Source organism: Trachypithecus francoisi, unplaced genomic scaffold (genome assembly GCF_009764315.1).
Source record: "Trachypithecus francoisi isolate TF-2019V2 unplaced genomic scaffold, Tfra_2.0 Lachesis_group4, whole genome shotgun sequence".
Taxonomy (NCBI): domain Eukaryota; kingdom Metazoa; phylum Chordata; class Mammalia; order Primates; family Cercopithecidae; genus Trachypithecus; species Trachypithecus francoisi.
Window position 1 is genome coordinate 104593752 of NW_022681469.1, and position 21594 is coordinate 104615345.

General features: G+C 41.1%; 1 protein-coding gene across 3 annotated transcripts in view; it reads right to left on the minus strand.

The window, feature by feature from the left end:
* Positions 1-21594, minus strand: part of SCRN1 (secernin 1) — a 69997-nt gene that overhangs the window by 37939 nt on the left and 10464 nt on the right. Inside the window, exons 1-2 of one of the 3 annotated variants that reach the window (XM_033194041.1) lie at positions 11074-11551; positions 10538-10697 (exon numbers count right to left, since the gene is read on the minus strand). In XM_033194041.1, the coding sequence (XP_033049932.1) occupies positions 10538-10696 (159 nt within the window). In that variant the 5' untranslated portion in view covers position 10697; positions 11074-11551. Of the gene's footprint in view, positions 1-10515; positions 10698-11073; positions 11552-21594 lie in introns of those variants that run through there. The other 2 variants (XM_033194040.1, XM_033194042.1) reach the window with 2 other exon arrangements.

The window sequence follows — 21594 nt, forward strand, 5'->3', positions numbered from 1 at the left end:
AATCACAACAAGGTGAGGTGGGGGAGGGGTAAACACACTTGTCTCATGTAGATAGACTGGCTACTTAAAATCCCACTTTGGGAACAAATCTCACAAAATCAGGAACACTTACACAAAATTTAATTAGCTAAACTTGGTAAAGTCAGCCATCTAGAACATGAACTCCACAGCCATTTTTAAATATAAAATCCACCCACCTTTACAACTGCCACATTATTAATGAGCCAGAGAAGTCGGATTTGAGGAAGCAAAAGAGGTTTCTCCAGGTACAAATAGCCAAAAAGCACCTGACATCTTCTTTCTGTGTGGCAAAAACAATTTAGTTCCCCAAGTCAAAAGTCCTAGCTTAATTTCTATTAGAAAAGAAAAAGGAAAAAGGAAAGTGTTCACCCCTTAAAAGATGGATCTTTTCAGAGATGGTTCTGGTCTCAGCTTTGGTTATTAAAGTGAACTGTGGAAAGAGATGAGCACTTGGTCTTTCTGCCCCATGGCCACTCCCACCCAGCCTTTCATAAAACAAATCTGTCAGCTAGTGTGACTTCTGGGTGCCCAAGTCACATAACAATATAAGAATGCCCAGAGCAGGAGTGTGCAGAAGCATACTTCTAAATGTCAGCATGCCCAGTGCTAATCAGGGGGTTTCCAAGGATCCGCCTGTCCTGAGCTTGCCACTCCCTCAGGGACCACCTGCCAGGTTAGGTTGGAGGATAGAAAACATGAGCCTCGAAAAGACCCTAGAGCCAAAGACAAAAACAATTTTGCAGAGCAAGCCCTTCATTATTTTGTGTGATTACGTCGGAAATGAAAAGCAAGATCAGCTTTACGCCGTCACTTCACCCCATCCACATTCCAGCACACACTATTTCTGGATACCACCCAGTGAAAGGGGAAACAGAGACACTCACACAATAGACGTTTCAATTAATGAAACACAACCATTGTGCCTTTCGTACTGTACTCAGATGGTGAACACAACCCTGGCACCACCAGCAAAAACCACTGTGAGATGAGGTGATGAGTCAGCCAAACTTCTCAGGGTGGGGGAAGATGGCAAGGAAAATAGGATGCTTTGGAGAGATGTTTTTAGCTTTTAAAAATTTGTAGCTCTAAAGGAGCATTGATAATTATCACTGAGGATTTTTTATTTATTTTTAATTACATATGTGAGTGTGTGTGTGTGTGTGTGTGTGTGTGTATGTGTGTATTTTTTGTTTGTTTTGGAGATGAAGTCTTACTATGTTGCCTAGGCTGTCCTCCCAACACTTGGGCTCAAGCGATCCTCCCCTCTAAGCCTCCCAAGTAGCTGGGACAAGAGGTGTGTGCCACCATGCCCTGCATGTTTGTTTTTATTTTATTTTTTTACCCCAGTGTCTTGCCTGCTGTTTGACTGGTTTTAGGAAATGTATTCTTAAGGTTCATATAAGTTTAAATAAAGACAAAAGAAGGTGCTGAGATCAGAGGACAACATCCTCAACCATCCTTTAGAAGAACTGTTTTTTATTTCACTGAAGCATAAGATCTTTGGGGAGGAACAATGCAAAGGTCTGAGATCAGAAATGCATTTGGGAAAAGGGATATGATGGAAGGAAGTCCTCTGCTAAGTCATGCTCTCTTGGAAGTGAGGGAGACACTTCTGACTCCATATAAGACTGGGGACTCCTGATTCTGGAGCTGGCTAGAAGAAAACAAAAAAAGAAAGGAAGGAAGGAAGAAAGAAAGAAAGGTGGCAGGGAGAGGGAGGGAAGGAGGGAGGGAGTAGGGAGGGAGGCAGGAGGGACAGAGGGAGGGAGGCAGGAGGGAGGGAGGGAGGGAGGAGGGAAGGAGGGAGGGAGTAGGGAGGGAGGCAGGAGGGACAGAGGGAGGGAGGCAGGAGGGAGGGAGGGAGGGAGGGAGGAAGGAGGGAGGGAGTAGGGAGGGAGGAGGGAGGGAGGGAAGGAGGAGGGAGTAGGGAGGGAGGAGGGAGGGAGGGAGGGAGGGAGGAGGGAGGGAGGGAGGAGGGAGGGAGGGAGGAGGGAGGGAGTAGGGAGGGAGCAGGAGGGACACAGGGAGGGAGGCAGGAGGGAGGGAGGGAGGGAGGGAGGAAGGAAGGAAGGAAGAAGGAAGGAAGGAAGAAGGAAGGAAGGAAGGAAGGAAGAAAGAAAGAAAGGTGGCAGGGAGAGGGAGGGAAGGAGGGAGGGAGTAGGGAGGGAGGCAGGAGGGACAGAGGGAGGGAGGCAGGAGGGAGGGAGGGAGGGAGGGAGGGAAGGAGGGAGGGAGTAGGGAGGGAGGCAGGAGGGACAGAGGGAGGGAGGCAGGAGGGAGGGAGGAGGGAGGGAGGGAAGGAGGGAGGGAGTAGGGAGGGAGGCAGGAGGGAGGGAGGAGGGAGGGAGGGAGGAGGAGGGAGGGAGGGAGGGAGGAAGGAGGGAGGGAGTAGGGAGGGAGGCAGGAGGGAGGGAGGGAGGGAGGGAGGGAGGAGGGAGGGAGGCAGGAGGGACACAGGGAGGGAGGCAGGAGGGAGGGAGGGAGGGAGGGAGGAAGGAAGGAAGGAAGGAAGGAAGGAAGGAAGGAAGGAAGGAAGGAATAGTGCAAATCTGCCCAGTGGTCATGAAGCTTTGCTCAGCTCTCTCTGATTCCAGAATGACCTGTACTTTCCTATTGTAAGAAATAACTTTCAGAATTAAAATTCAGCTCCCTCTACCCCCGCAACATACACACACCCCACACACCACAAATATAGCCTCCATCTGGACAATTTTACTAACAATGCTACCAGCCATCATTAACTGGTAATTTTCTATTCTTCTTGTAAATATTTTCAATGATAAAGAAAGGGGAAATGATCTACCAAAAGCCTTCCCCAAATCATGAAAGTTATATAAATTCATTGATGACACTGAATCCATACAGTATTTCATGTAGTGGAAAACAGACAAAACTTTAAGCTAATTTGAAAAAAAATGAGGAAATGATAAAGACTTTAAAAAAGGAAATAATGAAGACAATATTTATTAACAAAGAAAGACTCTTTTAAAAAATATTATGTGTCAAATCTAACTTTGTTATAAAGAATTCTGTCTCCATAAATTCTGGTATAATTAGCCTCTTGGACACCAAGTATAAGTAATATAAACATTAGCCAAAATCCCACTGTTTTTCTGGAAAAGAAGTCTAATGTTGGATCCATTTTTTTTCCTAAATAGAAGGTTCAACCATGTAGGAATGGACCTGTATCATCCATGAGCATGCATGCATACACACGTACACACAAACACAAACACACACACACACACACACACACCCCCGCACACCATAATCCAGGAAGTTATTCCTCTGCTTCTTCAACATGTCTACCTAGAGGGAGGGCAGGACTTGGGGTAAAGTTGAGATGAGTTCTCTGATGCATCCTCAGAGAGGACAGAGGCGCTTTCAAATATTGATACCTATTTACCCATCCTACCCTGCAACCAAAAGAGATGTTATTAAAAGCCCAAAATACACAAGGGAAAGACTAAAGAATATAAAATTAGGATGTTCCAATCTGCAAACTGCAGCTGAAAAAAAAAAATCCAGTGTAATTTTGGAAACTGAGGAACTCTGTGCTGGAGGATCTTATTTCTTACTCTTCTAGTCTTAAGTACAGTGAATTTGACATATGGAGATGATGGCTGGATGGGACTGACTGACAGGGGGATAGAGGGTGGCTAAGTGGACAAGCTGAAGGGAGAGCCGCCTGGAAAGGAGGATCAGTTGGCAGGTGGGTGAGTGGATGAATGAGGAGTCCACACGATTTTTTGCATGATTTTTGCATGTGTCCAGAGGTTGCCCTAGAAACCTCATACTTGAGAGTGTTGAGGTCCCAGGAAATCATTTTCTGAAAATATAACCATCTATTATATAACTGGTTTCATATAATTATTAAACAATATAATTATTAAATAATATAATTATGTATATGTAATTAAATTATATAATTATTAAATGATTTATGTAATTAAATTATTACATACTAAATTATAAAATAGAGGATTATATTCTTAGAAAATTATTTCCTAGGATCTCATCACTCAAGTATGAGGTTTCTAGGGAAACCTCAGGATATGTGTTTAAAATGTCATGAACTGGGCTGGGCGTGAAGGCTCATGCCTGTAATCCCAATGCTTTGGGAGGCCGAAGTGGGTGGATCACTTGAGCTCAGGAGTTTGAGACCAGCCTGGCCAACATGATGAAACCCTGTCTCTATCAAAAATACAAAAAACAGCTGGCTATGGTGGTACATGCCTGTAATCTCAGCTACTTGGGAGGCTGAGGCAGGAGAATCGCTTGAACCCAGGAGGCAGAGGTTGCAGTGAACTGAGATTGTGCCACTGCACTCCAGCCTGGGTGACAGAGTGAGACTCTGTCTCAAACATAAAATAAAATAAATAAAATAAAATAAAATAAAATGTCATGAAATGGCTGAGGAATAGATGGGTTTTTACGAAAAGTTCTTACTCTTCATAGTTTAAAAGTCTGTATTTTAATAGTTGCTTGTATAAAAGTTACGTGATAGTAATTGTGGCTCCTAGACCTAAATATGGAAAGAACCCATCATTCTGTACTTGGGACAAGTATAGGAGATGGAGACAGATGTAAGTGTAAGCGAACTAAAGGGGTAAGAGTAAGTCTGAAAAGCAGATTCAGTAGTATGTGATGTGCCAAAGATAGTTTTGGAACTGAGACCCGGAGTCACAGCAATTCTCAACATTAGTTCATTCTTTAAAAAACAAAAAAAATCCTTCTTCCCAATGTTCTCCTTAAAGCTTTACAAAGTGCTTTCATGCATCAGCTCACACGTGTCTCACTAAAGCCTGTAAAGCAAGCAGAGGGAAGTATTATGATCTCTATCTGGTAAATAAGGAAACTGAGTTTCAGAGAGGCTCAAGGCCCAAGACCCTATAAAAGGGAGAGGCAAAACACAAACCTAGGACCCCTCTCTCCCCGGCCAGAACTCATCCTCCTAGTTTCAGGTGGTTGTAAATTTCAACTGACATGCATAGAGGAGTGTCAGGTTAAAGGGAGGAGGGGATATTGGTGTTGAGGCCTGGAAGGATAAACAGAAGTCTACCAAGTAGATGAGAGGAAGGGAGAAGAAGGATCTTCTCAGCAAAGGACAGAAAGAGCAAAAGCACAGAAAAATGGCAAGTGTGTTATTTGCTCAAGAAATGGCAAGCAGTTCAGTGTAGCTGGGGCCTAGAGTACAAGCTGAGAGGGCTCAGCTAAGAATGAGAATAGAAAAGTAAGCAGGAAATCATACAACACTTATGGACGTCAATTCTTATAAAAGCTTTACCCTATGACCCAATGATGCTACATTTGGAAGTACATCCAATGGCTATCTCTATACATGCACAAAATGACTTATGTACAAGGTTCTTCACAGCTGCACTTTCTGGACTAGCAAAATACTGGAAAGAACCCAAGCATCCACCAACAGAGCACTAATTAAATAAACTACGGTATATCTCCACAACAGATTACTATGTACCTGTAAGAAAAAAATAAGGACAATCTCTAGATATGGAAAAATCTTTAGAAAATGTTATTAAGTGAAAATAGGAAAGTGCAGATCTTTTCTGTAAGTTCAAAGTTACATATTTAAAAATCATGTTTAATAGTAGTGTACGTAAGGTGCTGCATTCACACAAAAAAATAGAATATAAGGCCAGATATTCAGTTTTGTGTGTGTTTGCATAAAATATTGGAAGGATATGCATGAAATTAATAAAAAGAGTTATACAGGATGGAGACAAGGGAGGAAGACTTCTTACTGTGAACCTTTTAAATATCATTCAATCTTTGAACCACATAAATATATGATTACCTATTCAAAATGAAAAACTGCATTTTAAAATGTCTTTAGCTAAATGAGTTAAAAACTTATGTCTACACAAAAGACTGCACACAAATATTTATAACAGCTATGTTCATAATTGCCAAACTTTAGAATGAACTAAGATGTCCTTCAATGGGTGAATGGAAAAATAACCTGGTATATCCAGACAATGGAATATTGTTCAGTGATAAAAAGAAATGCGTCATCAAGCTTGGAAAAGACAGGAAGAAACCTTAAATGCACATTACTAAGTTAAAAAAGCCAATCTGAAAAGGCTACACACTGAATGATTCCAACTATGTGACATTTTAGGAAAGGCAAAAGCATGGACACAGTAAGATCAGTGATTTCTGGGGTCTAGGGTAGGTGGGTGAATTGGTGGAGCACAGAACCTCCAGGGTAGCAAAAGTATTCTCTATGAGTCTACAATGGTTTGTCATTATACATATAGGTACACCCACAGGATATACAACACAAAGAATATAAACTATGAACTTTAGTTAATAATACTGTATCAGGCCAGGCTCAGTGGCTCACACCCATAATCCCAGCACTTTGGGAGGCCAAGGCGGGTGGATCACTTGAGGTCAGGAGTTCAAGACAGCCTGGTCAACATGGTGAAATCCCGTTTCTACTAAAAATACAAAAATTATCCGGGCATGATGGTGGGCACCTGTAATCCCAGCTATTTGGAAGGCTGAAGCAAGAGCACTGCTTGAACCCGGGAGCTGGAGGTTGCAGTGAGCCGAGATCATGCCACTGCACTCTAGCCTGGGTGACAAAGCTAGATTCTGTCTCAAAAAACAAAATATATATATATACTGTGTCAATATTGGCCCATCAATTGTAGCAAATGTACCACACTGATGCCAGACGTTACTAGCAGGGGAAACTGGGGGCAGGGTAAGGGGCTGTTTAGGAACTCTGTGCCTTCCGTTCATTTTTCTGTAAACATAAAACTGCTCTAAAAATAATCTATTAATTTAAAATAGAAAAGAAAGAAAGAGAATAAAAGAAAGGAAAAGCGAGCAGGCTGCCAGTTGGGAAGAGTTCTGAATGGCACACAAATCAGCTTGGACTCTCAGCCTTTAAACAATACGAAACACTTTTCAGCAAGGGGGTGATAGAGCTATGTTCTGGGAAGAAAATGTTGGTAACCCTGTAGGGAGAAGAAACAGGAGAAAGAGACCCAGGGACGAATAAGATTGTAGCAGAAGAGAGATGGACTCAGTCTGAACGAGTCAGGGGCAGCGGGGAGGAGATGGACACACAAGAGAGGGGGCAGCGGGACTCAGTGACAGCTGTCCCTGTGCACTGGGGATGGGGGCAGGGGGAAGTGAGGGTCAATGTTTCCTGTGGGCTTCTAGCATAAACGTGGCCGACAATGGTGCTGTTAGGGCAACAGGGATATATGAGCTGGGGGAAATGAATTTGCTTTCTTACCTGTGAGGTTATTTCACCTGCAGAATATGCAAGTGGGAATGCAAAGAGGAAGCTCAAAACACAGGTATGGAACTCAGAAGAGAGGTCACAGCTGCCTTAGAGGCTAATTATGGTATATATCACACTGTACTTATGGAAGGGGATAGGATTTAACCTAAATATATCTGAGTAATCATAAACCATTGGTTAACTAGCAAAAGAAATCTAGCCTCGCCCTTAAAATAATTGTAACCATGAGAGTAAAGTAAGAGTTATGTAGCCTATCCTCCAAAAAAGAAAACAAAATGTTTTGAAATATTCATTTCAGACATGTTTATAAATTGCTTTGTGTGATTTTTGAAGTTACTATGGCTACTTAACAAATTACCCCAAAATTTAGTGGTATAAAACACCTTTTTTAATGCTCATGGATTTGAACAGCAAATAGCAGGGATAATGTGTCTCCACTCCAGTGTCTGGGGCCTGGGATCATCTGAGAGACCGAGGAACAAGAGAGAGAGTAGCAAGAGAGAGAGAGAGAGGAAAGTAAGAGAGAGAGAGAGAGAGAGAGAGAGAGAGAGAGGCTGTATCCTTTTACGGCCCAGCCCTGGAAGTCACATAGCATCACTTCCACCATGCTCCACTGGTCAGAGCAATCACAAGCCCTCAAAGATTCACAGTGAGAGTGAAGGGCGTAGACTCACCTTTCCCTCTTCATGGGAGGAGTGCCCTTCGCACTGGAAGAAGGGCACGTGGAATGGGATTTGGTGCAGCCACCTTTGGGAACTTAAATCTGCCCATGTGAAAATCAAAGATTATTTTAGTTTGTATGTCTCTCGGGAAAAAAAGGGTAGAAATGTTCAGGAAGGACAGACAGGGAAGGTCAGTAACAACTCAAACCGGCAAACTTTATCCACACAGAGTCCATTCTATTCCAGGAAAAGAGAGAAACATTTGGACCCAAATAACGTGGACATTCACTCACTGATGAATACCCACCCCTTTAAAACCTAACATGCTCACCAGGGAACCTAGCACTCTTCTTCACCTGTAGGAAAGGAAACTCTCACTAAAGTTTCAGGGGTTTTTATTAAGTTAGTGGCTCAGTAAGAGAGGAAAGTGGGTCTGGTGAAAGCCCAGTAGGAGACAGTCTGCCACCAGACCATCCAGACAGCCCATTGAAGTCCTGCCCACTTGCCTGTTCATTTCAGTGCCTTTGTTAAATTCATGTAAAATAAGCAGCCCCTCATAGAGTTCTGTTCCTCTTTGGTGCTGATGACTGCTTTTAAAGAACTGAAACAGAGCCAGTGATTTAAGATTTAGATAAGAAAATAAAATACACATTGGACGTAATGGAAGAGTTTAAGAAAAAAAAGGAAAATACAAATTGATGAATGCCTATTTGAAACCAAGCACAAACATCAGAAAAATCAGTTTATTTTGTGAAGCACAGAGCACCAAAGAATAGAGGTTGTGCAGTGAAAAGAGCTTCTTCATTTACTAGCCCTAATTTATTTTCTGCAGATTTTCATTTCAAATTACCATCTAAACACACACACACAGAGAAACACACACAGGTAAATATACTTATAAATAAAACATAACCAAGAAGGTTATGCCCTGAATGCAAAGATGGTTCAATTTATCACATAAATATAAAGAAAAAAATAAGTGATTATCTCCATAAGTACTGAAAAGATATCTAACAAAATTTAATATCTATTCCTGAGTTGTTATTTTTAGAAATACTCAAAATAGAAATTCATGTATACTTTTTTTTTTTTTTTTTAAAGAGATAGGGTCTTACCATGTTGTCCAGGCTACTCTCAACTTCCTGGGCTCAAGTGATCCTCCCACTTCAGCCTCCAGGGTATCTGGGACTACAGGCATGTGTCACTGTACCCGGCTTATGTATACTTTTTAACATAACCCAGGTACAATGGCACATAAAACTACATAAATCTCAATCCCAAAGTCACCAGCTTACTTAATAGGGAAGCACTAGAGACAGCCCCACTCAGGTCAGGTGCAGAGCCAAGGACAACCACTATTTCAACTACTACTTAACATAAAACCTGAGATATAAGCCAAAGCAATAAAACAAGAAAACAATTAAAGACAGAAGAACAACTAAACAGTCTCTATGTGCGGGTGATATAACAATATACCTGGAAACCCCAAGAGAATCAATGATAAAAGCTGACACAAGCAATAAAAGAATTTAGTAAAATGGCAGAAAGTACAATTAACATAAAATAGCCATCGTGAAAGTTTGACAACACATTCTGGGAATATGAAGAAACAAGCATTGTCATACAGTGCTGATGCAAACGCAAAATGGTACACCACCTATGGAGGGAAATTTGATAATATTTAATAAAACTACATTTTTATTTACCTGTGACCCAGCAATTTCATTTATAGGCATCTATCCCAAAGAAATACTGACAAAAATAGTATTTTTATAAGACTCAAAATAAGAATGGATAACGTTTTATCATGATAAAAATATATCAACTGAGGCCAGACACTATGACAGATGCATAAGGCTGTTATCCACTTCAGTGTTGTTTGCAATAGCAATAGACTGAAAACAACCCAAATGTCCAGCAGCAATATGGGGCTGGTTAACTATGATAACATCCATAGAATGAAACACCACGCAGTTCTAAATCAGGAATTATGAGCTGCATGTACTGTAGGGAGTGATCTCCAGAATATGTTTTAAGTTGAAAAATACAAAGTAGAGATTCAACCTTAGAAAGCTGATTGAAGAAAATAAAATAGTAAAATAAAAATGAAACAAAATGCAAAGTAGAGAAAAGTATACATGGCATGCTGCTGTTAATCAAAGAAAGGAGGAAAGGGACCAGGATGAACACACACCTGTGTATGTGATTTATTACATATATATGTGTAATTTTGCAAATGGAAGGATAAGCCAAGATCTTCCAAAACTTGATTACCTATAGGGGAAAAGATCATGGAGTAAAGGGGACAAGGACAGAAGTCAGACTTCTGTGAATAAATCTTGTTTTTTAGATTTCACTTCAGAACTATGTACATATTTTACTTAATTACAAAACAACGGCCATAGCAATGAGCATAGAGCTCTCCCATGACCTTGCTTTCAAGGCTATGAGCAAACCTGCATGGAAACAGGAATCAGCAGAACTGACATGACAGCTCTGACTTGTGAGCAAACTTCCAAGAAAAGAGAAAAGAGAGTAAGTGTTACTCACGAGACTGCAATGCACGACGTACCTCAACCTTGCTCTCCTGTTCGTGATCAGCAGCCGAGAAATACACAACCTCTTGCACTTCATCTCTGGGTCGGGCTGAATTTTTCCCAAATACCACCAGACCATCCTTAGCACGTGGAGGGAAGGCCACAAAACAGTAACTTGGAGGAGCTGCAGCCATCCTGAAAAGAGAATGCCAGCGAGAGTGGAAGTAGGCCTCACATGGAACATTGCAACGGTGAGTTCTTCAAACATATTTCACCAGCTAAAAGGGTTTTACTATTCAACTGTGCACAGCTAGCTCATTAAAAGATCCCAGCTGGCAAATGAAGGTGGGGCGCCTGCAGTGGAATGACAGAGCCACCAAGACCAGATATTGTTTAATACTCTGTGGGATTAAATGAGCTCAGATTTGCAACAAACCACGGCGGCAGCCAAAAGTGCAGTGACGTGGGAGAAAGGAAAGGAGGTTATTGTTTTAGGCAGAAGACACAGACACACACCACACATACACACACTGCAATCTGTTCACAGTAATAAAATAATAAATAAACATACCTTAATACTAACTACACAAGTGTCTCAGATCCAGAGATGCATAGCCACCACATAACAGATTTGGGGTGTGATGAGGAAATGGGTCTAGAGATCAATTGAAAGATACCCTGCTTTGTTGTTTTTAGTAGTTTTATTCCACCTCGACGACATAACACTCAAATACCTTTTGGTTTTCTGTCCACCTCCCCAGCTGCTCCTGGACTGGCTTGTTCTACCTGGCCAGTGCACATTCTCACTGCTTCATCCTTCTTTCCTCATTTAATGCTCTTTTCTATCTGGGAAAATGCATCCATGCTCAGCGATTCCCTTGTCAGTTACACGCTGATGACTTATACATTTAATTGCAGCTGGGTTCTCATCTTAAGCCTCTGACCTACAGACCCAACTGCCTGCCTGATATCTGAAGCTGATTTCATCTTCTTCCCTTTTCAAGGTTCTTTATCTTGGTAGCCAAGGTAACCATCCTTGCCATTTGCTTCTCCATTATCTAATATGTCACCAAGTACTGTACATTCTGTCTCCTAAATCTCTATGGAAACCTCCCACTCCTCTCCACCTCCACTGCCACCACCCTGCACCAAGCCACTATCATCTCCAGCCTGGACCACTATGGTAACCTCCTGAGGGGTTGCTTCAAAACCTCTATTACTCCCTACTCCAAAACATTCTCCACACTGCAGCCAAAGTGATCCTTTTAGAAGGAAGATTTGATCATGTCATTCCTGCTTAAAATACTTCAGCAGTTTCCCAAGGCTTTTGGAATAAAGACCAAAATATGATGAAGTTTGTTCCCCTTCCAAGTCCCATCTTCTACCACTCACCCCTCCACTCTCACAATGCCGGCACACAGGCCTTTTTCTAGTTCTTCCAGTGCCCGCCAGACCTCTGCACATGTTCCACCCTTTGTCCTAACCATTCCCTTCCCTGCTTCCTGTACCAAAACTATCTGCCTGGTTAACTCCTGCTCTTTCTCATACCAGCTCAAATATCACTCTAGTACTCTAATTTGTGTTGCTGTACTATACACTCTCATAGGATCCTGTCCTTTTCCTTCAAAGTAATTATCATCATCTGAAATGCGTGTTTATTTTATTACCAACAATCAATATTTAGTCTCTCCCAGCAAAATTAAGCAATATGAAAGCAAGGACCTTTCTCTTTTGCACACCGCTGTAACCGCAGCTTTACACTATGTCTTATGCAGAGCAGATTTTAAATAAGTGATAAACAAGTGTTCTTTTCCTGTTTATTAATAGTCCACCATACTGAAGCTGACTCTCTAACATCTCTCTTTTCTCCCGCCATGCCTCTGCGCCTGGTTTGAATGCCCTTCCCTTAGTCTTTGTACATATCCTTCAGGATCTGATTCAAAACCCCTTTCTCTCATAAAGACTTCTATAAAGGACTCTCATTTATTCAGCATCCACAAGCACTAATACATCCATTTTGTTCTAAAATAATGTACATTTGTTGCTTGTATATTTCTTTACCTGTTTCAAAGAAAGCTCCCTGAAGGCAGGACTCATGCCATCCAACCATAGTAGCCCTTTCCCCAGCCCCTGGCATTACAGGTACTCAAGAAACATTATCTAGTATACCAGCTATTGTATTTGTATCATCAATTATCCAACTTCCATGTGTTTTATTTTACAAGTCTGAAATATAAGTGAGAAGTAAAGCAATGTTTTCAGAGAAGCACTAGAATGGGATTCAAAACTCAGCTCCACCACCCACTAGCTGTGTGACCAGCTTAAGTTACTTTACCTCTCTGAGCCTAGGTTTCCCTTTTGCAAATGTTTTGCCTTAGCCCACAGGTTTATCATGAGTATCAAACAAAATGATGCTTGAGAAGATATTATGCAAACTGTGGAGGCTGCATAAGTATAGGATACTTTATTTGCTGGCTGGGTGTGGTGGCTCATGTCGGTAATCCCAGCACTTTGGGAGGCCAAGGCAGACAGATCACTTGAGCCTAGAAGTTTGAGACCAGCCTGGGCAACATGGAGAGACCCTGTATCTACAAAAAATACAAAAATTAGCCGGGTGTGGTGACGTGCACCTGTAGTCCCAGCTACTTGGGAGGCTGAGGTGGGAGGATCATTTGAGCCTGGAGAGGTTGAGGCTGAGGCTGCAGTGAGTGGAGATCACACCCCTGCACTCCAGCCTGGGCACAGAGTGAGACCCTGTCTCAAAAAAAAAAAAAAAAAACAAAGCAACTTTATTTTGGGTTTGACGGTTAAAACAGAGCTGTATCTAAAATTTTCTGTTAAGCAAACCAATCAAAATCTACTTGCCTCATTCCTAATTAGAGCAATTATCAAATTGCAGAGTCATCAATATTCTATGTTTAGAAACCTCTTTGTACGGGACTGTATTGCTATTTCTATATCCAGTCTACTTCAGGTTAATGTCTATATGCACACTCAAGAGTTCTTCCCTGCATTGTTTATGGTAGGCCCCTCCCCAGAGTGCAGAGAAATGGGGGATCCCCCAAAATTCTGAAAATAATTCCCTCCTAGCTCAGTAAAATATCATCCCTTCCCTCTGGGAAAGAAAAACCAGAAAGATAAAGAGGCTCCAGTTCCTTCTCCCCTTAACCTTTCCCATTTTCACAAAAACGGCTTTATCTTCAGACTGGAGGAGTAGAGAGAGATAAACAAAGAATGTGCATGCACAAGAAAGACCTAGAATAATTATGAAATCAAATGCCTTTATAGAGTGCTACTAGAATCTGGGCATCGGGGGAATTGCTGGTGGAGACAAATAGAGTGAAGCAGACCCAGGGGAAGATAAGATGGGGAAAGGATGCATTTCTCTTGTGTGATGCCTCGAGTATCTTATATGCTCCCTCTCTCCCCATCATTGGGCCATTTCAAAAGAGCTGGTGTCTTGCCTAGGAGCAGAACCTTACTTTATTTGATCCTTAAAAATGGTAGAAATCCACCAAAATGCATTTATGAGATTTATCTATAGAATATAAATAAAACCCACGGGGTTTGGGGCAAGCACCTATTATTCGGCCAAGGCACCTGCTTAGTCAGCAAGTCATCTGGGTCGTATGATCATGAGGAGGATACAGACAACAGGAGCCTAGGGGTATGTGGGCCAAGGGAGGCCAGCTTTTCCACTGAATTTTGTGAATGACTGGGAATGCCAGCAGGGAGCAGAGTTTCAACGTCTGTTTTAAAAATTAAAAAGCTAGATGAACCAGCAAATTGTACATCACATCTAGGAGCAAACTAGCCTAGGCTAACTGTCCATTAATTTTTCCTGAATCACCATGTGTGCACTGACTAGCTTCAGAGATGACTTTTCTGAAAAGAAAATTTTCTGTAGAAAATTCCAAAAGAATTTTCAATATGGTGACCACTAGCCTCAGGCAGCTAGGAAGTGTAGTTAGAACGATGAAGGAGCAGAGTTTTCCATTTTATTCAAAACTTTAATTAATTTTCATTTAAATAGCCACATGTAGCTAGTGGAAACTCCATTGGACGGAACAGTGATACAGTGTCCCAAAGAAACCCAGAAATGAAGATTTTCATATTAAGCCTTCCAGTGATCTCAGAAGTACTTATTTGTGAAGTCCTCTTATTCTAAGGATAAAATGTACTTTCATCCACATAAATTGAATTAGCAAAGAGGAGGTGGGACACTTCTGGAAGACTGAAGAAAACAAACATTAGGAAGCAGCTACGGAACTCACCAGGCTGACTTAGGTTACGTAAGTTAAAGGTGATCATAGTTCTAGATGCCAATTACACTTCTCTTGGTGCGAATCTGATATCCTGACTCTGAAAACACCATGGGAGTGGCCCTCATTACTATCTGGGAATCCTTTGTGTACTTGTCTGGCCAATTCCTCTATTTCCTAAATGAATTTTTGACACCTTCACTTTTCTTCAAATCTTCACCCACCTCCTCTAAGCAGAGGTCTCACTTTCTATTCCACAAAAGACAGATGAATGGAGGGAGAATGCTTCGGAGAGAGGATATGCAGGCCTGAAAGCCCTGCAACTAGGGAAAAGGTACGGAGCCAAGAAATTAAAAAGCTGATGCAACTGAGTCCAGAGAAAGGAGGGAAGAGGCCTGGAGAGGCGGGTAGATGGGCAGGTCCACATTGAGCCTTGAAGGTCACATCAAGGACTTTGGTGTCTATTTCACAATACACAGTAAATCACTGAAGGCTTTTAAGCCAGGTTTTAGATTGACAATTGCATACAGACAATGTCAAAGAAGTTGCCTGTGATAGGAAGGAAACCACAAAGCAGATGGAAATGATGAAAATAGAGTAAGTAATTTCATTTCTATGTACTTACCCTAAGGAAACGATCAGGAATATGGGCAAGGGGTATGCATAAGTGTTCACATAGTGGTATTCATACAGGTGAAAAACTGAAACTTACTTGTCCAGCATCAGAGAACTGGCTGAAAATGTCTGCTACATCTATTGGGTAGAATACTATAAGGCCTAAATATATGTTTGTGAAGAGTTTTTAATTGCATGAAGAAATGATTTGAGGGGGCAAGATAAATTATCTTAATTATTTAAAATATACGTAGAAAAAGACTATGCCCAAATACTTGCCCAGGAAATGTACTCAAAATATTAACAGTGGGAGCCCAGCAGTGAAATATTCTTTGCTTTTTCATCTTTTCCTCTAATTTTCAACTTTCCTATAAGTATTTTTATTGATATAATCCCAGAAATGATTTTTAAAGTAAACCCAGGAGAGAATAGCAATTTAGGAATTTTATTTTAAAGGAAAATTTTAGTTCTGCTTCTATATCCTAATACATCTGAAATTTCAAAAGGGGCAAATTCTTATATGAGTTATAGCTAGGATGAATTTTTTTATTTGGCATTGTTCTCTGATACTTTCTTTTACCTTTTTTACACCCTGCCCAACTCAGAGTTGCTCAGAGAGCACACAAAGTTTCATTACTATGTTTCACACATATAGTGAGTTGGCCTCCTACAGTTGTCCATGTGGGAAAAGAAAAACTGGCCAATCTGGAAGCCAGAGCTCTCATGAACCTGAGATGAAACCCTTCTGAAAGTGGTTCAAAGGAACTCAATTCTCTTCCTATTATTTGTCAAAATATTGGGTAACATACCAGATATTCACACTAAAAAGAAAAAAAAAAATCTGACGTTACGTCATTTATATATTACATAAAACATGCATTTTTAAATATTTGTTTACATGATTCTTTTTTTTTTTTTTTTTTTTGAGACAGAGTCTTGCTCTGTCACCCAGGCTGGAGTGCAGTGGTGTGATCTCCGCTCACTGCAACCTCCACCTCCTGGGTTCAGGCAATTCTCCTGCCTCAGCCTCCTGAGTAGCTGGGATTACAGGTGCACACCACCATGCCCAGGATATTTTTTGTATTTTTAGTAGAGACGGGGTTTCACCATGCTGGCCAGGCTGCTTTCAAACTCCTGACATCATGATCCGTCTGCCTTGGCCTCCCAAAGTACTGGGATTACAGGCGTGAGCCACCGTGCCCAGCCTACATGATTCTTAAAAACTGTTAAATTATTCATGCATGACACAAGAAGCCAACTTTAAGATTTTTCTCCTTTTCCTTTATAATCTCATACAATATTATGAAATGTATATTCTCCTTCACAAAGAAAAAAAAAAGAGTCTAAAATTCAATTAACTCCCAATCACATACACGAATACAAAAACTTAGAACATGAGAAAACTTATTTATATTCAGCTTTGAAAAGTAGAATATAAGCATTTGATATGGGGTTTTCCATCATAACTACATTCTACTTAAACTGGTGTTAAAATCAGTGAACAGTTTGTCCAGAAATAAAGCCATAATTGATGGCTTCTTTAAAAACTTACTTGTTTTGAGGCATAATTCTGAAGCTGCTTTCTGAGCCGTGGGGACCCAGAAATGGGAATGGGGTTGCAGTGTTACGCTATAGGTCTGAAACTGGATGCGGGTGTGTCCAAAGCAGTGTTTTCCTAACTGTATGTTGTGGCCTTTTTGTGGTTTACGGAATCAATTTAGTGGATGGGAACAAGTTTGTTTAGAAAAGCATTTTTAGAAAGAATTTATGCATCTCACACAGTAAGGGTAAGTACTGATGCAAGAAACTCTAATTTCAAGTTTGGGTACATACACATGCACATATAAGTGTCTATAGGTATTAAGTTGAGATGTAACATTTCTTACTATGAGTCTTAAGGAAAAAACTTAAAAGCAACAGGCTAAAAGGGCAGGTCTGCTGAATAAGGCTTCTTTGTGGCAAATACCCATTAGGATTCTTGCCAGGTTAGCAATACACTGACAGTTCTAATTAATGAAACACTCCAATTTAACTCCCATAGATGGGTAGGCTGACAGGCATTTCCTAAGAAGCCCTTGTTAAGAGTATTTTAAAGTGCATTTGTCTGTAGTTTGTACTATACATTTATGTTCTGTGTGTTTTCCAACTGATTAATGTTGCATGCTATGGGAGGAGAGGAGATATTAAAGACTGAAGTTTAGGATAAGGATGGAAGTTGTAAATGTAAAGGTATCATGTAGCTGGTATCATTTTTGTGGTAGAGAAAAGAAGTCAGATTATTTACATTGGCAGAGCATGAAAAAATATCTGCTACTTTTTCTCCTAGGCCCTCCTCCAATCGGTTCTCAGTGTGAGCCACTAGCTTTCCTTCAGACCAATGCTGTCCAGGAGAATTTTCTGAGATGATGGAAATAGTCTCTATCTGCACCATCCAATACAGCAGTCACCAGCCAGATGGGCTATCTGGTACTTGAAATGTGGCTAGTGCAATGAAGGAACCAAATTTTTAATTAATTTCAAATTAAACAGCCAATATTAGGCTAAGTGAGATAAGCCAGTCATGAAAAAACTTACGTAAGGCACCTAGAATAGTAAAACTCATAGAAATAGAAAGTAGAATGGTGGTTGCCAAGGGCTGGGCAGAAGGGAATGCGTTGTTTACAATCTGGGTACAGATTTCAGTTTTGCAAGATGAAAAAGCTCTGGAGATCAGTTGTGCAACAATATGGATGTCTTTAACACTTCTGAACTGTACAGTTAAAAAATGATTAAGATGGTAAATTTTATGCTATGTGCATTTCACCACAATTAGAAATAAAAATTAGAAAATTAAAGAGCCACATGTGGCCAGAGGCTACCGTATTAGACCATCCAGCTTTAGCTACTGTGCCATTGGCTATGGTAAAGCATCCCTAAGCTTACTTTCTAACCACCATTGTCCTCCTTAACAAACTTCTTTCAGGATTCATGACTTCCTCTTGGGAACAAGACAGTAGTGCTTCCCTGGAGCTTACTGCAAAGGAGCTGCGTGTACCAACATTCATCCTCTGACTGGTGGCAGGAGGCCCAAGTTCAGGCTTGAGGGACTGGAGTACTGTACTCCCGTAACTAGGAGACCGCATACAGAATGTCTAGCTGAGGAGGGAGGAAGCTGTGTGGGAGAAAAGGTCTTTGTCCTCAAGTTCAGCGAGTAGTTATTGAAGGCGTGAATGCTCTGAGCCAAGGCAAGGGTTCTTTTGCATGACTGCCAGCCCGCCTTGCCCCTTTATCTCAATGATGCACACAGTATCCCTCATCAGTTACCTTACCCATTAAAAAGAAAGCCTTGAGCTGCCTAAGAAAAAGAAAACAACTGTCTATATAAGCTATTGGTTTACTACACGTCTTGTAAGTACCGATGACAAACTGCCTTTAGTTACGTAAAGAATGAAACTCAAATATCCAGCTAGGCTTCCCTATTCTCCACACTACCACCTTTACTGAGCAGACTGAGTACATTTAAATTCAATGTCTGTGAATTACCACCTTCCAGAAAAGCAAAGGAGAAATTATTTTATTATACTCTTCATTAATAAATTCATTTTTAAATGATTGTCACTCCTGCTGAACTGAAAATAGGACAAATGATACTCATTTATAAATTGATTTTTTCTGTTGTAAACCTTCTATTGAAATAGGAATAGATGAAGTGCTTGGGAAAGGAATTATCTAATTAAAAATTGGGATGTAAATGCCAGCTGATGAAAGTCATCTATATAAATTAGCTCAGACTCATCAAGCTCTGACCAAAAGAAAGAAAGATTTTTACTAAGTGTTTCATTAAAAGCTCATGAGAGTAGAGCATAAAGCTTTGGGACTCCACAGTCAGGGAATTCCAGCTCCTAATATTCAATGCCTTGAATGAGGAACCATGTCATGGAAGAATAACTGTATGGGCTATTAAGTGAGTAAGCAGGCTTTGAAGCCCACCTAGGTTCAAATCTCAGCCCTGTCACTTCTCCAAGCTTTTATAAAAAAGGGATAATGATAGGTAGTTCATTCTTCCCAGGGTTGCAGTGAGATTTAAATGAGATAATGCTTGTACCTACTTACAAAGTGCTCAGAATACCATCTGGGACACAGCAAGGACTCAATCACTGTGAGAACAAGAGAAGGATACATAATGAAAGCGGTCCCTTTGTCACACTCTATCTGTTCAGACTTCAGACACTTTCCTTGAAGTGTCTAAATGCTCCTTCACCTTTTGAAGATTTGCTTCATTGTCATTTCATGTCTTTTAAGAGCTGCTTAACAGTCTCTTTCTCCAATTTCAAGGGCAATATCTACTTCTGACAGTTAACTCTGGTCTTCAGTGCCGGTCTGCAGCTGACATACTTCCCAGCAACGTGGTGTTGAACAGGGGTGACAGACTGCAGATTTGGTCGGTTTGGCCCAGAGTGCTGCATTAGATTGTGTTTTTAGAAATCTGAATTAGCAGCTAATATTTTAAGATCTAGAGATTTCCTATAGACACTCAGATATTTGGCTTCTGCTAAAAACTCAAAGATCTGGCAACACTGGATCCATATTCCCGCATGACGGCAAGACTGGAGTTCGGTAGTGGCTCCTCTAACCAGGGCCTATGTTTCCTATTGTCCCCTCCACTCTGACACAGAGGCCAATGAAAGGGCCACCTCTCATCATCTTTGTGTAATTGTACTCATTGATACTGCCTGCCTAGTCCTGCAGCCCCATGTGTATAGGTACAAAAGGATGACACACTTTAGAAATACCAGGCCCTAGTACCCATCCTGACTCCTCTAACTCTGAACCAGAGTTTCCTCATATAGAAATGGAATTAACCGGCCGGGCGCGGTGGCTCAAGCCTGTAATCCTAGCACTTTGGGAGGCCGAGACGGGCGGATCGCGAGGTCAGGAGATCGAGACCATCCTGGCTAACACGGTGAAACCCCGTCTCTACTAAAAACTACAAAAAACTAGCCGGGCGAGGTGGCGGCACCTGTAGTCCCAGCTACCTGGGAGGCTGAGGCAGGAGAATGGCATGAACCCCGGAGGCGGAGCTTGCAGTGAGCGAGATCCGGCCACTGCACTCCAGCCTGGGCGATAGAGCTAGACTCCGTCTCAAAAAAAAAAAAAAAAAAAAAGAAATAGAATTAACCCCCATACACAATATGGCACTTGGATTTATATGAAGCATGCGGAAAGCACCTAGTAGTGTGGCTATATACAGCGGGCACTCAGTGTTCACTCTCCTCCCTGCTACTACTCACTCATGATGCATTTGCCAGGTTTGCACCAATCCTTACTATGCTCCTTCACCCTCTCACCAACAGTTTTCACCTGGCATAGAAGACACACTCATGTCCCAAAGTGTAACTAAAATGTACTTAACAGGGCAAATCTCTAGATCTAACCATCGACTTATAAGGAATACAAATGACACCATGGGAATATGATCAGCAATATCCAGACTACGGACAACTCTATAGGACAAAGCTGATTTCTTCAACAACAACAACAACAAACATACGCACAAGAAAAAAAGATTAAGAGATGGAGTTACCTAAGAGACGTATCAACCAATGCAATGAACATAACTTATTTGGATCGTGATTTAATAAACTATACAGACATTTTGTAACACAATGGGGTAATATGAACACTGACGCCACATTTGATGATAACTTAAAGAATGATTGTTAATGTCTTAGATATGATCCTGGTGGTGCTGTGGTTGTGTCTATAAAAAGAGTCCATTTCTTTTAGAGATTTAGGCTCAGATATTTCCATGTGAAATGATGGAATAGAAGTAATGCAGAGTGGGGCGATAGGGTGAGAGCTCAGATGAAACAAGATAGCTATGAAGTAAAAATTGTTAAAACTGGGTGATGAGTACATAGGGTTTGCTTTGCTGTTCTCTTTTGTAGATGCTTTGAATTTTCTATAATAAATAACTTGTGAAAAGCAAAGCACACAAGGTGTTTAAAGTTCTTTAAGGTTAGAAATAGCACTAGACTGATACAAGAAATGTTTCCTTGGAGTTTCTTCATGTAACTTATTTGAGGGCTCAGGTACCTCCCTGAGGAAGGAATCCTGGGGTATGAAGAATGCGGAGGGATTTTAGTTTGGCATGGTACGTTCAGGCACTAGGGGAAGAGAAGAGTCCAGTTCCCTTTACCTTTGCTTCATTTCTTTTCCTCAAGTTTTAAAACATC